The sequence below is a fragment of the Rhinolophus sinicus genome, chromosome 15 (genome assembly GCF_057876585.1).
Source record: "Rhinolophus sinicus isolate RSI-liver-muscle chromosome 15, RSI-T2T, whole genome shotgun sequence".
Classification (NCBI taxonomy): Eukaryota; Metazoa; Chordata; class Mammalia; order Chiroptera; family Rhinolophidae; genus Rhinolophus; species Rhinolophus sinicus.
The window spans coordinates 28,201,145-28,215,982 of NC_142515.1; the positions used below are offsets into that span (position 1 = coordinate 28,201,145).

The 14,838-nt window shown below is 40.5% G+C and overlaps 1 protein-coding gene and 1 long non-coding RNA gene across 6 annotated transcripts in view; one reads left to right on the plus strand and one right to left on the minus strand.

The window, feature by feature from the left end:
• LOC141572918 (uncharacterized) overlaps positions 1-8,729 on the plus strand; it is a 28,983-nt gene extending 20,254 nt beyond the window's left edge. The window contains exons 2-3 of the long non-coding RNA XR_012498481.2: positions 5,750-5,883; positions 7,604-8,729. This is a non-coding gene — a long non-coding RNA (uncharacterized LOC141572918). The remainder of the gene's footprint in view (positions 1-5,749; positions 5,884-7,603) is intronic.
• The window catches only part of PLCE1 (phospholipase C epsilon 1), a 290,230-nt gene that overhangs the window by 54,150 nt on the left and 221,242 nt on the right, over positions 1-14,838 (minus strand). For 4 of the 5 annotated variants that reach the window (XM_019739801.3, XM_019739784.3, XM_019739792.3 and 1 more), the window contains 6 exons: positions 11,659-12,337; positions 6,141-6,323; positions 4,734-4,851; positions 3,980-4,133; positions 1,115-1,237; positions 891-1,027 (listed from right to left, as the gene is read on the minus strand). In XM_019739801.3, the coding sequence (XP_019595360.3) occupies positions 891-1,027; positions 1,115-1,237; positions 3,980-4,133; positions 4,734-4,851; positions 6,141-6,323; positions 11,659-12,337 (1,394 nt within the window). The remainder of the gene's footprint in view (positions 1-890; positions 1,028-1,114; positions 1,238-3,979; positions 4,134-4,733; positions 4,852-6,140; positions 6,324-11,658; positions 12,338-14,838) is intronic. The other variant, XM_019739811.3, reaches the window with a different exon arrangement.

Here is a 14,838-nt window from a genome sequence, read left to right on the forward strand (position 1 = left end):
ATAATAACATATCAATATTGGCTCACATGTAACAAATAGACCAAATAAAGCAAGATATTAATAATAGGGGAAACTGTGTATGTGTGTGTGGGGGAGGGTATATTGGAACTCTCTGTACTTTCTGCTCATTTTTTCTAAAACTGTTCTAAAAGAAGTCTATTAAATTTTTAAAAAGTACAACTGGTTGGCTAACCCATAGTTATGCACATTTTATGACGAAAGTTGAAAAAAAAAGGTTAATATTCTTAGTTTAAGGACAATATAGGTTTTAAATAATTAAAAAGCAACTACATGAAAAAGGACAGGTTTTTTGTTTTTGCTTTTTTGTGTGTGTGTTTATTGTTTCCAGGAAGAACAGAAGAGAAAAATAATAGGCTTTAAAATGCATGGGTGGTGATGGTGGTGGTGGTGGTGAGTGGAATAGAACAATGAGACATTCTGGTTTACATATCAGAAAAAATGTCCCAGATGTTCATACAGGTGTGTTCTGCTGAGGTCACTAAAGACTCGTGTAGTCAAAGGGTGCACAACTCCCACCCGGGGTAGCGCATCCATCAGCTGGTAGGCGGGGAAGAGATGGTGGTTCTCACTGGGGACGCACCACACACTCAGTGGATTTCTGGAAATAGGTGGGAAAGGGTTTTTGGTTGTCAGCGTGAATGGAGGGCTGTATTGGTTAAGTATTCTGGAATACATGGACAGACCCAGACAAGGAGAAATTTTCTTGCCCCACGTGCCAATGACACCTTGCAATAAATCTCTAAGTGTTTCACTGTTCTCCAGGTAACAGCATGCCACGTGGGACAGTGGAGGGAGTGTATGATTGGATCTCTAACCTTGGTTTTTAGATAGAAAATTCATAAAGGGAAAGATGCAACTGTTATACAAACCTAGGTCAGGCTGGAGACCGCTGGTGTGTTCATCAATGGTTAGGTTGGTGTAGAGTGGGGCTGCCTCAGAGCCGGCTCGGTTGCAGGGCACAGCATAGAGGTCAAAGAGGTCCTTTAGGTCCTTGCGGCTCCTTACACTATGTGAGGAATGAAAACAGTCACAGTCAGTGTCTTATTAAAATGTGGGGCTGAGAGAGGGTAACAAGAAAGCATGTCATACATACCTGAATGATTTGAACAGCTCAACAAATTCCACAAAACTCATGTTACTGTCTGAAACCATGAAGCTCTGAAAGCCTTTCATTCCTCCCTTGATGCGCCCGTGCCAGCTGCTGCTGCTCCAAGCACTGCAACAAAGACATGACCTTAACGGGCAATGCTGGGGCCAGTTTTGTTACTCTGCCCCAACAGACATGCTCTGATTAGCCATCTGAGCAAAAAGATGGATTGCAAGTCGTTTGAGCTGGAGGCTATTCTGGACTCTCTTTTCATTTCTCTCAAAACGAATCTATAGTATGTCAGATGAAATAAAACATATACATGGAAACCACTTCATGTTTACAGCCTATTTAATAAGGGCGCAAGGCTGAGGTTCATATATCGCTGCTAATCAAAACAGTTCTTTCAAATCACAGGTCAGTGGGGCAAAAACAAATTCAGTGTTTTTGAAGAAAAGCCATTAAAAAAAGTGCCCCATATTACTCAATCATAATCTATGGAAAATTATGTGTGTTCTTTTCTATATTCTGAATTATAGAAACATTTAAGAATAAAGTCTTGAATGTATCAATGCCTTCTCTTTTTCCTTTTTTAACCAGTTCTTAGATGAAAACAGGGAGAGGCTTTTAATACTAATGGAAAATGTGACTCAGAAAAATATTAAGAATGGAAAGAAGCCAACTCTGCCTAGGATCGTATTTGCACCTGCCAAGACTGTATCTATTCAATATAAAAATATCAGTCAACTAGATCAAAAATTCAGCCTGGCTGTTTCACAACATTTTTTACTTTCTATACTGGTTCCCTGACAGCGTAGTGTGAGAAATGTTTTGACTGGTTTTTAGTCAAATCAATGAACAGGATCTTTTTCTTTTACTTTTGTTTTTGTCTTTTATATTTCACTTTAGAAATATTTCAAGTATATAAGAAAGTATAAAGAATATTGTAATGAATAGCTCGTTTACCCTCAATCCTGCTAACAGGGTTTAATCATGGAAAATTATTCTGTGTTGACATCTAAAGGTCACGTCCATTAAGGGAAGGATATTACAAAAGGATAGATTTCTAGTACTTTGTAGGCATAGGTTGTTGATCCTCCGTGTGGTGTGGGAAACAGAAGGTGGAGGTTCAGGAAGAGGAAAAAGTTCCAGTAAAGTGGCTTTCATTTGCATTTACAAGTACACTTCCTGTCTTCATTTGCATTTACAAGTACACTTCCTGTCTTCATTTGCATTAACAAGTACACTTCCTGTCTGCCTCTCTTCCAGTTCTAGGTTCAACCACTGTAGGCACTAATCTCCTTCTGACTTGAGGAAACTCTGTCCACTCTTTCCCCTTCTTAGTGTTCAGTATTGCTTTCTCCTTGAACTGCACTCAGGCTGAGTTTCCTTCTCCTGCCTTGTCTTTTCTTTTCTGTTTCAGAATACATAGTGGGCCCTGGCCACCGACCTGTGGGGCCCTGTGGTCTTGCATCTGACATGTTAGTGTCTACTTCTACCTCTTTAAAAAGATTTTCCTCCCTTATTCTATTCTTCCTTTTCCTGCTCATAAGTGATTGATATAAAGGGAAAGGCCACTAAATCCCAGTCACCTGGTTATTTTATTTACCTGGGATACTGCAACAGGCTGAAATATAATGTAAAGAAATCTGATTCTTTGGAAATTTTATTTGTGTACACACTTAACCTTACACTTAACCATTCAGAAAAGTTACAAGAGTGATACAAAGATTTCCCATGTACCCATGACCCAGTTTTACCAAGTGTAGAAATCTGAATGTATAGAGCATAAATTATGTTCATTATTCACTTTAAAAAGATGATTTCCTGTAGGATTCAGAAAGGGAGGGAGAGAAGTGGGAGAGAGGAAGAGAGAGAGAGAGAGAGAGAGAGAGAGAGAGAGAGAGAGAGAGAGAGAGAGAGAGAGAATGAGAATGGGAGAGAAGTCTGTGTGTAATTAACGTTTCCAAAGCCAGTGTCTGCACAGACCCATTTCCTCCTCCCACTCCTGTTAGACAGAGGGACTGCTTTACCTTGGTTCTGTCTGGAACCTCTCTGCATTTCTTAAATTTTAGTGTGGGGTTGAGGGAGATGGTGTGGCATTCTGAATCTTTTGGAAGGCTTTCATTTTAATATTATTTCTTCTGAGAGGGTAGATATTGTTTTAAATCTGTAATTTGCATGGACTTTATAAAATAATTTACTATAACACCAGCTTTGGAATTATCTAAACATATCCACCTTGCTATATGTAATACATTCGTGTCTCCAGACATGTATATCTTATCTTATATGAGAAGAGTATTAAATATATTTCACCCATGAGCAAAAGGTCAAGCGGCTTACTTTAAAACTTAATTTATTCTTCATTTAGAACAGTGCTATCTAATGGAACTTTCTGCAATGATAGAAATATTTGGTATCTGCACTGTTCAGGACAGTAGTCTCCAGGCACTTGGGGCTATGAGACACTTTTAATGTGATCAGTGTCACTGAGAAACTGAATTTTAAATTTCATTTCATTTGAAGTAATTTAAATAGTCACTCACTGCCACCCCCACCCCAGCTCTGCCCTGTATATTGGACAGCGCAGATTTACAGAATCATAGCTTGGGTTTTGCTACTGCTACTGACATTTGAAAAGGGTTGGTGAATCAAATAATTAGGAGCAATTAGAGTCATATGAGAAGATGGGAGTATAAAATCAGGAACATTAGGAGCATTTAAAAATTTGGGGTTTTTCAGTTGTCACTGTAATTGTTAAGTCACAATTAAAGACAGTTTTTTTCATAGAGCCCTGGAAGAAGACACCCTCCTACACAACTTGAAGGAAGTGATGGGCCCTTCTGTTTTGTCATGTTAAGGCCCCACCTGGATGGGCTCTTGTTTGAAGACAGCACAGGGGAGGACACTGGCCTGATGGGAGATGACGTCCCGGATGCCAAGTTAGGGGACCCAGCCGCGGTCAGAGAGTGGGCTCTTCTGGAAGGGAGAGGGTTAGGCGGGCTTGTAATGGCATTCACCTCTGTGGGAGGGAAAGACAGAAAAGAGACAATGACTCCCACTATACTTTCCCTCAGAAATCAAATAAAGCCAAATGCTTCTGAATGTCTGGGCAAATCAGTCGATGTAGGCAATTTCTACACAAGAAGCATCCAATATTCTGATGAATGGTCTCATCTGGTGGGTTCTCGACCCTAGCTACATATTAGAATCATCTGGGAGCTTAACAAGTATACTTGTATGGATGCCCAGGTCCCAGCCAGACAGTGTCTGAGTCAGTTGGGCAAGGGTGTGTCCAGGGCATTCAGCTATGTTTTTTTTAAAGCTCTACTATCCAGCTGGGGTTGAGAATCACTGGTCTAATCCATCAAATGGTATCTTGCATAGTTAATCTTCCCTGTCAATCATGCAAGTTAATTAATGAGAATTTTCTTCCAAGTACACTGTGCTTGCAGAAGTATCTCTTGGGTTTCATCAGCTAGCTGAAAACAAAGTTAAGTATATTTAATGAGATAAAGCATTTTGTTAAGAATGCCCACCATACTTAAAGCACAATTTAAAACCAAATGCATATTTTTTCCCATTAAAAAAAAATCTCAGCTGTGAAAATACGCTCCATTACCTGATTCTTCTTGCTCATTAACGTCTTGAGGATCAGAACCACTCCGGCTCCGACATTCCTTGTACATTTTGGCCTTTCGGGTGGCCGTCTCGTCGTCGGTGGCCTCTCCACTCTCACCCTGGGAACACAGAACTCACAGTGTTTCTCACTCTGCATTTCTCTCTCATCACTGCTTTAGTTCGGGCTGGTCCCTATTTTCTGACTGACTCCTTCAATGCTGCCTCTCCTTGCTGAAGCCAGTAAAGACCCACATGAAGGCTGACCAAGTATTCTCATGTAATTTTATCCCATGTGTTCTTCACTATAAAATAGCACTCACTCCTCAGGGGAGGGGGCCGACAAGAGGAGGCAGGCACCTGACCTCTGGAATCTCCGTATAGAGACAGAATTATAAAGCAGATTAAGTTTGACTTAGGCCTCAGCAGCCTCCCATATGCAGAGTGAGACGTTTTCTAGATAAACATGGAGAAAATATATTATCATGTTATAGTGATAACACATATAATGGAATATATAATATATAGTGATATCTATGTATCTGTCTCTCTCTCTCTCTCTCTCTCTCTTTCTAATAAAATTTACCATCTTAACTATTTGTAAGTGTGTAGTAGAGTAGTGCTAATATATATACCCTGTTCTGCAACAGATCTCTAGAACTTCCTCATCTTGTAAAACACAAACTCTATACCTGTTGAACAGCTCTCTTCCCCCCCTTCCCTCCAGGCCCTGATAACTGCCATTCTATTAGGGTGGTGCAAAAATAACTGGTTTTTGCAATTATTTTTAACTAAACCGCAGTTACTTTTGCACCAACCTAATACTTTGTTTCTAAGAGTTTGACCATGCTAGTTACTTCATATATGTGAAATCACGCAGTATTTATCTTTTTGTGCCAGGCTTCTTTCAATTAGGATAATATCCTCAAGGTTCATGCACATTGTAGCATATGTCAGGATTTCCTCCTTTTTAAAGGTTGAATAATATTCCACTGTATGTACCTTTTGTTTTTTTTTTAGTCTTTCATCTGTGCATGGATTTTTAAGCTGCTTCTCGTGATAGTACATTATATTGTATTCTACATCTAGCATTTTGGCCCTCTGTGGACCCTGACTTTTTCCTGGTGTTGACTCAATTCCTAGCATTGAACTTGGTAAGTCTTCTATTTCATTTTTTTCCTCCAGACTTCTTTTTTTTTTTTCTTTTAACATTTGTTTTATTAGTTTCAGGTGCACAAAACAATGTACTAGTTAGACATTTATCATTTATATCCCTCATACAGTGTCTATGACATTTTTTAATATCTCATCTTGTCCCACCCCAAATGACTTAAGGTCATTTATGATAATGTAGACCATACAGTGGTCCCAGAGATTGGGTCTGATGTTTAATAAACAAGTGGCACTCTACCCTCATAAGGATTTTCTTCTTTTTCTTGGTGGTGCTTATGCCTAGCGTGTTGTTCCTCTGCACGTTCGGCTTCTCGGCACTCTTTGCTGATGTCCCAGGGCTGGGGTTTCGAGTGCTCCATCGTCTGCCCCCAAACAACTCCACAGCATGAGCCAAGGTTGGGCCTTCATACCGTCCATCCTCCTGTAAGAGAACCACACACTGAATACACAAGGGACCAGCCAGGAATGGGAAAGTAAATATACTAATGGCTTCCAATAAATTCCCAGAGGTGGAAAAAGCACAGGCAGCCACTGAGGGATAATGGTTTGGCCACCCAAGTAGCCCCATTTTCTAACTGTCAGGACTCTCTGATGGGGATTTGATCGTCTTCTGTAGTCCTGGTCACATCCCTGCTGAGTTCCAGGGCTGTGCTTTGATAGAGCCGTGTTCAACTGGGATTACCGAAAAAAAACTTCCCTTCAGAGATTATGTTCCAGAATGACCACTGTAGAAAAAAATCATTAGAGACGTACTTTGCAAATTAGGGCTTTGGAGGACTTTGGGGGTGTGTGTGTGTGTGTGTGTGTGTGTGTGTATGTGTGAGTCTATTTAAGTAAATCAAGTTCTATTTGTTATTGAATTACTCTCGGTGTATTTTCACCCAGTTTGATGCTTGGGACAGTCTGACTTGAAATACAGGGTATGTGGCATACACAAAATTCACTGTGGAGGGCTCTGGGGAGCACCTCAAATAGTTGGACTGCTGTGCTCTTGAGTGACTGATATCCAAGGACAGAGAGCCCAGGGGACTGAGAACACCATGCATATTTATGATGCCGGGAACAGCGAAAACATACTCAAGGGGAAGGTGATGGTTTATAACAGCTGCTTCTCATGAGGCCACTCCACGTAACATGCCCTGAGTAGCAGCAGGGATTTATGCAATTATTGAATTAAACATTGATTGTTTAATTAACGATGGTCAACAATTCTCCCTATAAGTCAGGAAGGCCAGTTAATAAAACTACAAAAAGTCGCATATGAATTAAAGATGGTACCGATATTTCGTAAGTTGAATACAAGGGCTCTTTTAAAATTACTTTTCAGTTGCTGTCTTTACTTTCTGCTAGCTTTCCTTTGCAGTTCCAAAGAAGTGCTTGTAAATAGATTTTTCTTCGTTGTAGATCGTATGCAAATAATAAAGAGGCTTTGTGCGTGTGTCTGCTTGCTCCTTCATCCTAATGTGCAGTGACTATCTGATTTTATGAACTTGACTTGTGACCTCCCACTTCCTGCATCCTGTTATGGATCCCAGGATGCTGAGCAACTTGGATACTTGATGTGAGAAACCTTTTGGCGACTCTTACAGTGGATATCTGTGATTTATGCTTGTCCATTAATCATTTGTCTTTTCTCTAACTATATCCCAATTTTACTTTATCCCTTTTCCACTGGTTTTCGTCTTGGGTCTATCCATCAAGGTAGAATATTCCTTGTCCAATGGTTGGCACCGGTTCTAAATAAGCCAGTCAGAATCTCCCTCTCTGGAAGATGAATCTTGAATGCAGTGATACAGATAATGAAAATGGTCAGCGATCACTCCACCTGATACAGGTCTGCTGAAGAGAGTCCCAGCTAACAAGTCACTACAACTGACTCCAAAGTGGAATAAACGTTTCAGGACACAATTTCATAAATAGGTTTTAACTACCTTATTGAGTCTGAAAGAAATTTTGTAAAAAAAGTTATCTACAGGTTTTAATTAACCCATCTCCCTTAGAATGTAAAACTTCTGCGCTGCGAAAGACACTCTCAAGAGAATTAGAAGACGAGTCACAGACTGGGCAAAAATATTTGCAAAAGAAACATCTGATAAAGGACTGGTATCCAAAATATACAAAGAAATCTCAAAACTCAACAATAAGAAAACAAATAGCCTGATTAAAAAAATGGGCCAAAGACCTTAACAGACACTTCACCAAAGACGATGTACAGATGGCAAGAAAGCACACCACCAAGAGTGAACTCTAAGGTAAACTACAGACTTTGGGTGATTGTGATGTGTCCTTTGTGAAAAATATACCATTCTGGTAAGTGATACTGATAATGGGAAGCCTATGCATGTGTAGGGTCAGGAGGTTTGCGGGAAATCTCTGTAACTTCCTCTCAATTTTATTGTCAACCTAAAACTGCTCTAAAAAATAAAACCTTTAATAAAAAAAATGTAATAGACCCATTACCATATACATATAAAAGAATCAGTCTCTACTGCTTTGGTTTTTCTAATTTCAGAGCATTCCAACATGGGCCAAACTTTACTCTTAATGAAAATATTTTAGGCCTGAAAAAGGCAGGATGCCATTGTTTAATCTTTAAAGGAGACTCTTTGGGAATTAAAATGTAGTTTGAATTTTTCTTTTGTTTTATACAAAACAATAAATTTGTTTGGAATGGGTAAAGGATGTACCTTCTATTTTTTTAAAATTTTATTGGGGGAATATTGGGGAACAGTGTGTTTTTCCAGGGCCCATCAGCTCCAAGTCGTTGTCCTTCAATCTAGTTGTGGAGGGCGCAACTCAGCCAAAGTCCAGTCACCATTTTCAGTCTTTAGTTGCAGGGGGTGCAGGTCACCATCCCATGCGGGAATTGAACCAGCAACTCTGTGGTTCAGAGCCACAACTGAGCCACCTGGCTGCCCCCGTACCTTCTATTTTTAACTTGGGAAAAGGACTATTGTGAGTGAAGGCACATTCTCAGTTTTTGAAAAAAGTTCATGTGGAAGTTGAGGATTAGGAAATTAATTCCTTAAAACATATTCATGCACTTTTACCTCTTGGCATATCTTTGTATATGATAATTTGAAGACTGTTAAACTCATCTAATCCTTTGAATAAATCCTTTTTTTTCCCTTGAAGATAGCCAGAATCTGTTTCTGTTGCTTACAACCAAAGTTTCCCTGATAATCCTCTATTTAACCTTCTCAGTTTCCCAGAGATCTTCCCAAACGCCCAGGATTATGGGTTCTCCGTTCTGCCCATGATTACTTTGAGCCAAAGCTTATGACACTACTCTTTCCTCCACGGTTTACTTTCTTATTCTTTCCGGTATTCGTAGGCTTCATTACAAATGTCACTATTTCTTCTTGTCTTCTGCTTTGTCTCCTGTTACTATTTCCATTAGACCAATTTACATTTATTCGTACTAAAAATACTTGTAATTTGAAAGTAACTTCACATACATTCATCACATAAGGGGACTCAGATGTCAGAAAGATTTTCTATATAAGCTCTTCCCAAACTGGGGATAAAGATGTTTCTTATAGGGATGTTAACAGAAGTTTGGAAGAGCCCAAGACTTTTCATAAATTTCTTTAATTTATAGATACATTTAAATAGGTTTCTTTTGTCCTTGAGGACTTCTCAGAGCCTGAAATGTGCTAAGCCTTAGTATAAGTCACCAAGAGGGGCATTTAGCATGATGCCTGTTTGACCTTTTGTTCTCCAAGTACCAAATTAGCATCTTTCTGATGCTCTGAGACAGTTTGGTAACTGGTCTATATGACTGGAAAAGGTTCAGTTCATTGATCTTTTTCACTTTTTACAAAAAAAGAAATCTTGAAAGCCTGTTTCTAAGACATGTTGCCTGTCTTCCTGGGTGGCTCACACAGAACAATGTTTTGAGGAAGCACATCACCAATGTTTTCAGAAGTGACTGAGGTATATGGAGCTGTGCTGCCTTTACCCTGTAACCACTTGGTTTCATGCAGGGGTGGAGGGATGGGAGGCTGGGGGGGGGGGGGGGGGGAAGGAGGCTGTAGCTCTGTTTGCAGCTCTAGCACTGAATCGGCTCCAGGTTATTTCCTGTGTCTTTGCTCCAGCAGCATCTCTTACCTCTTCTCAGGTTGACAGGAAACGAGAAACAAAGCATACTTTATGGGTTAATTCAGGCACTTTATGCCATATACTTGGGAAGAAAACAAATGGAGGAAATAAATCACACAAGCTTTGTGACGGTGGTTGTAATTGAGCTCAAAGACTTTGGTTTGTGGCCAAGTTGAATGGATTTTCATGATTCTAAAGGATGAGGAATGACTGTAATTAAAAATCATTATATTCAGAATAGCTCCTGAAAACCTTTCTTCCAAGCAGCCGACTGACTGCACTGAAAGCTCCCTGTGCAGTACACAGAAGCAGGTATTTTGGTTTCCATTTTAGATGAATTAACTAAAACTGGCTTCGTGCTGTGCAGCATTAGCACAGCCGTGTATATGGGCCTATGTGCTTATTAATTAATTAATTAATCAAGTGAGTTACTCAGGATCTGATCTCCACTCACACATATTGCACGCACGTGGGGAAAAGGGAAAGAAGGAGCGTTTTATGTGCCTCTACTAACATCCCGGAAAGGAAAATGTTTTTACTTGTCAGAAGTGTGTGAGAACTGTGAAACGTACATGAAGTCAGTCATTGTAGTCATTTAAATTCATAGTTCTATTTGTTCTGCGACACTAGTGAAAAAAAATGATAATTTCCCCCCCCAAAGAAAGAAAAGCATCCAAAAGAGGAACTGAATACTTGGATACAACCTATTTGACAATGCTGTCTGTGGCGGGGTTTATGACTCAATGTCCAAGCAATCTCTGCCCTCCTGCCTCCACAAGCTACTCTGCTTATGCCCTCTTCTCACCACCTCATTCAGCCCAGTCCTGCTGCCACCCTTAGCTGGAGGGTTACAGTACCTGATAATTTAGGGTTCATGAGAAACTCAGCTTGAGGAGCTGACTGTGAGAATCTGCCTCCTATGGGCTGCTGCCACTGCAGACCTGGTGAGGAAGAACTCCACGTATGTCACTCCACATTTGGGAAAGTTTCTTTTAATCTTAGAGGTTCTAACATTAGGCAGCAATACAGTCAGTGAAATAACTCTCTGAGTGTCGCGTAGCATATTAGGTGATGAAGCAGGATTTCTCTTTCCAAAGTGAAGGTTTCCAATGTGTCAGTTAATCCTTAATTAATAATAAAAGCATTCGGGTTACAATGCTTTCAGTGGAAAGTTTGAGTAAGTGAAACTGTATTAACTGGTTTCTTTCCAGATGTGAGAAGTACATCTGAACACAGTGACTATTTTCATACAAAATAATAATAGGACCTACTATGAGCCACTAGCCTTTCTTCTTCTCCTTCTCCTCTTCCTCCTCCTCCTCTTTCTTCTTCATTTTTCACTTTTCTCTTTTTTATTTAGTTCATTTTGAGCCCTTGTCCTTCACACATAAGAATTTACATTACGGCTTTACACATATTAACTCGATTAAACCTCACAGCCACCCTGTGAACAGATATTGTTCTTATTCTCATTTTACAAATAAGACACTGAGAACAGAGAGGTTAATAAGTAAAAGCTGCCCACTGCCACTCAGGTCGGAAGTGACAGAGCTGTGAGAATGAATCCTGGTGGTCTAGTTGCCAAGTGTGCTTTAACAAGGTTTGTATCTTGAGAATTATGCTGCTGAGGAGCGGGGGAAGATCGTAGGCCTTACCTGATAGAGGCTGACGTATTGTTTCCGCAGCCACTGCTGTCTCTGGTCAGGGAACTTCCTCATCTTTCTCACGGCTCTAGTGAGTTCCAACAGTCCGCTGAAGACCATTTTAGCTGTGTGCTTTGGTGCCACGAAGTGCAATAACCGATTGTCTGTGGTCTGCAGGCCATAGAGCAGTGTCACACCAGTCTCTGAGAGAACCATGCTACTCAGTTTGTTTTGAACACACACAGTGTGTATATCAATGCTAGGGTGTCCCATATACACAGCCTTGGCTGAAAACAGATCCAAGACCCCTTCCGCCAGGCCACTTAACCCAGCCCAGTTGCCCAGTGACGGGAATTTGCCAGGCTCGGCTGTGTTACTAAGAACACCAAGTTTTGCTTTAGCACTGGCTGGGGAGGCTGTGCTGGGCTTGACCCAGGTCAAGGTGCTGTTGTCAGGCTGGAGCTGGAGGAAGCAGCGGGCAGAGAGGTGTGTGTCCTGGTCGTAGTGGATGACTGTGGCCCCCTGCAGCAGGAACTGGTGCACGTCTGCTCGGATGGACAGGACGTACCACGGGATGAGCTCTGTCCCGTGCTCAAAGGCCTTCTGTGGCTCTTCGAATCCATGAGGGTCCCATTCTTTGGGCTGCTCAAAGATGTCGTTTTCGGAATCCAACAAATCTCCAATTATAAACCTGATGGAAAGAGGTACACATTTTGTGAGTCTTATAATCAGAAGTGAGAACAACACAAAGCTGTGCACTGACACCGGACATCACTTTTCATTCCCCTCTGAAATGAAATTAGCATAGCAACTATGAAATGCTAAAAGTCATAGAGTAATTTTTTTACAGCTGCATTCTAAAACCTTATATTTAGCAATATGGCTCACCATAGGCAAAAGGAACTACTAGATCAGTTTTTTTTTAATAGTATCAACAATAATCTTCATTTGTATTCATTTTCTCCTCTTGTGTCAGGAACTGCGTTGAATACTTTACATACATTGTTGCACTTAATTCAACCTACTTGCAAGGTAAGTTTTCTTAGTCTTTTGCTTCTTCTTCTTTTAACGTATGAGGATACCTGAGGCTCAGAAGGGGTAAGTAACTCGCTCCAGGTTACCCAGTTCAGGAGAGGCTTACCCCAGGCAGGATTCTGGTCTGTCTGATTCTTTAGCCTAGGATCTTCACCACTACGTTTGTTTGCTTTCTACCGAATCATTAACAAAAGTCGTGGCCTGAATATAATTGGGCTACAATAGGCAAAACAAGACTTGATAAGCTAGCCTGAGAAGAGCCTCTGTTAAAAAAAATATGATTAGTTCAAAGACACTCACTGGGAAACGAGTGTGGCCAGAGGAGCAAAACCAGCTCTCCTTCACTTGACCTTAGATATACCTTGGGAGTGTGTGCATGCGTGTGCAAGCACATGTGCACATAAAGAAGGCTTGGAAAATTGAACACGTTGCCTTCCCTGAGTCAGGAACCTGTATTATCAGGCTACAGGGATCTGGGGGAAGGCAAGGGAGACTTTAGTGCCTCCTTTCTATCTGCCCCCCCCCACCCCCCCGTAGGAACGTGCCTAAGTGACATGCATTCTCTTCAAAGCACGAGGAATTGTTAGTAAGATCAAAGTTTCTGCTGTTTGATCCATAGACATTATTTAGCAAAGTGGTGAATACAATTGAGAAGGAGCTGGTCCATACATCTCTGGGAAGGAAAGTTCCCATCATCATGAGGCGCTTGGGCAGCCTTCTGCCTCTCAGCGAGGCATGTGCAGCAGCACTGGGCTTCCCGGACTCTCAGTCTAGATCCTGGTCCCTGAGCGAGAGCCCACTCCTGCTTTCAAACAGCAGGTTCTTCCACCTTGCCTCACAGAAAGAGATACCCTTACACAAGAAAAGAAATCTATAGGAGATCTCACAAATCTGACGGTCAGAATATCCTTTTCAGATAACCCACACTGGAAACACTGCTAATCACCCAAATGTCCAGCAACAATACAATGTATAAATAAAATCTGATGGATTCATACAATGTAACTCTGCAAAGCAATGGAAATGAACACACACTTGCTAGCTACAGGCAACAGGGACAAATACTAAGCAAGACACACAGGAACACGCACTGTATGGTGACATTTGTGTAAAGGTAAATTGCAAAACCAGGCAAAACTATACTGTATTATGTAGAAACGCACAATAGTGGTAAAATTATCAAGAAAAGCAGGATGTATTATCATAAAATTCACAGTAGTGACTTTTTCTCTAGGGACAAAGGTAGTGACATAATTGAGAAGGGTCTTGGCAATGCTTTCACTCTGGGTAGTAGTTATGTACGCATTTGCTTGATAATTATTCAAATACATTAGTTTAAAAAAAAAACTTTTAATTTTAGAATAGTTTTAGATTTGTAGAGAAATTGCAAAGATAGTATAGCCCACATCCAGTTTTCCCTATTATTAACATCTTATAATAGGATGGTATATTTGACACACTTCATAAACCAACACTGACACATTATCATTAATGAAAGTCAATAATCTATTTAGATTAGCTTAGTTTTTTTGTTTTTTGTTTTACCTATGTCCTTTTTCTGTTTGAGGATCCTATCCAGGATACCAGATTACATCTAGTTGTCATGTTTCTTTAGGCTACTCTTAGATACGATGGTTTCTCAGACTGGGTCTATTTTTGAGATCTTGACAGTTTGGAGGCACACTGGTCAAGTATTTTGTAGAATATCCCTCAATTAGAATTTGCCTGATATTTTTCTCAGAATTAGACTGGGGTTCTTGGATTCTGGGCAGCAACACCACAGAGGGAGAGTGCGAGTGTCATCACATCATATCCACGGAACATACCATCAACACAACACATCCTGTTGATGTTGACGGGGCTGAGGTCGCGTTCGTCATGCTGTAAAGTTACTTTTTTTTAACTCTTTGGGTTTAAAGAGTCCTCTTTGGAAGGAAGTCACTATGCACAGCCCACATTTAAGGCATAAGGAGTTATGTTCTACCTCCCAGAGGGTGGAGTATTAATAACTTATTTCTTCTGCATGGGAGATTTATTTCTTCTTCCCCATTTACTTATAATTTACGTATATGAATTCATGGATATTTATTTAATAGTTTGGGTTACAATCTAATGCTATGTTATTTTGTTTCTCAATTGTTCCATTATTGGCCATTG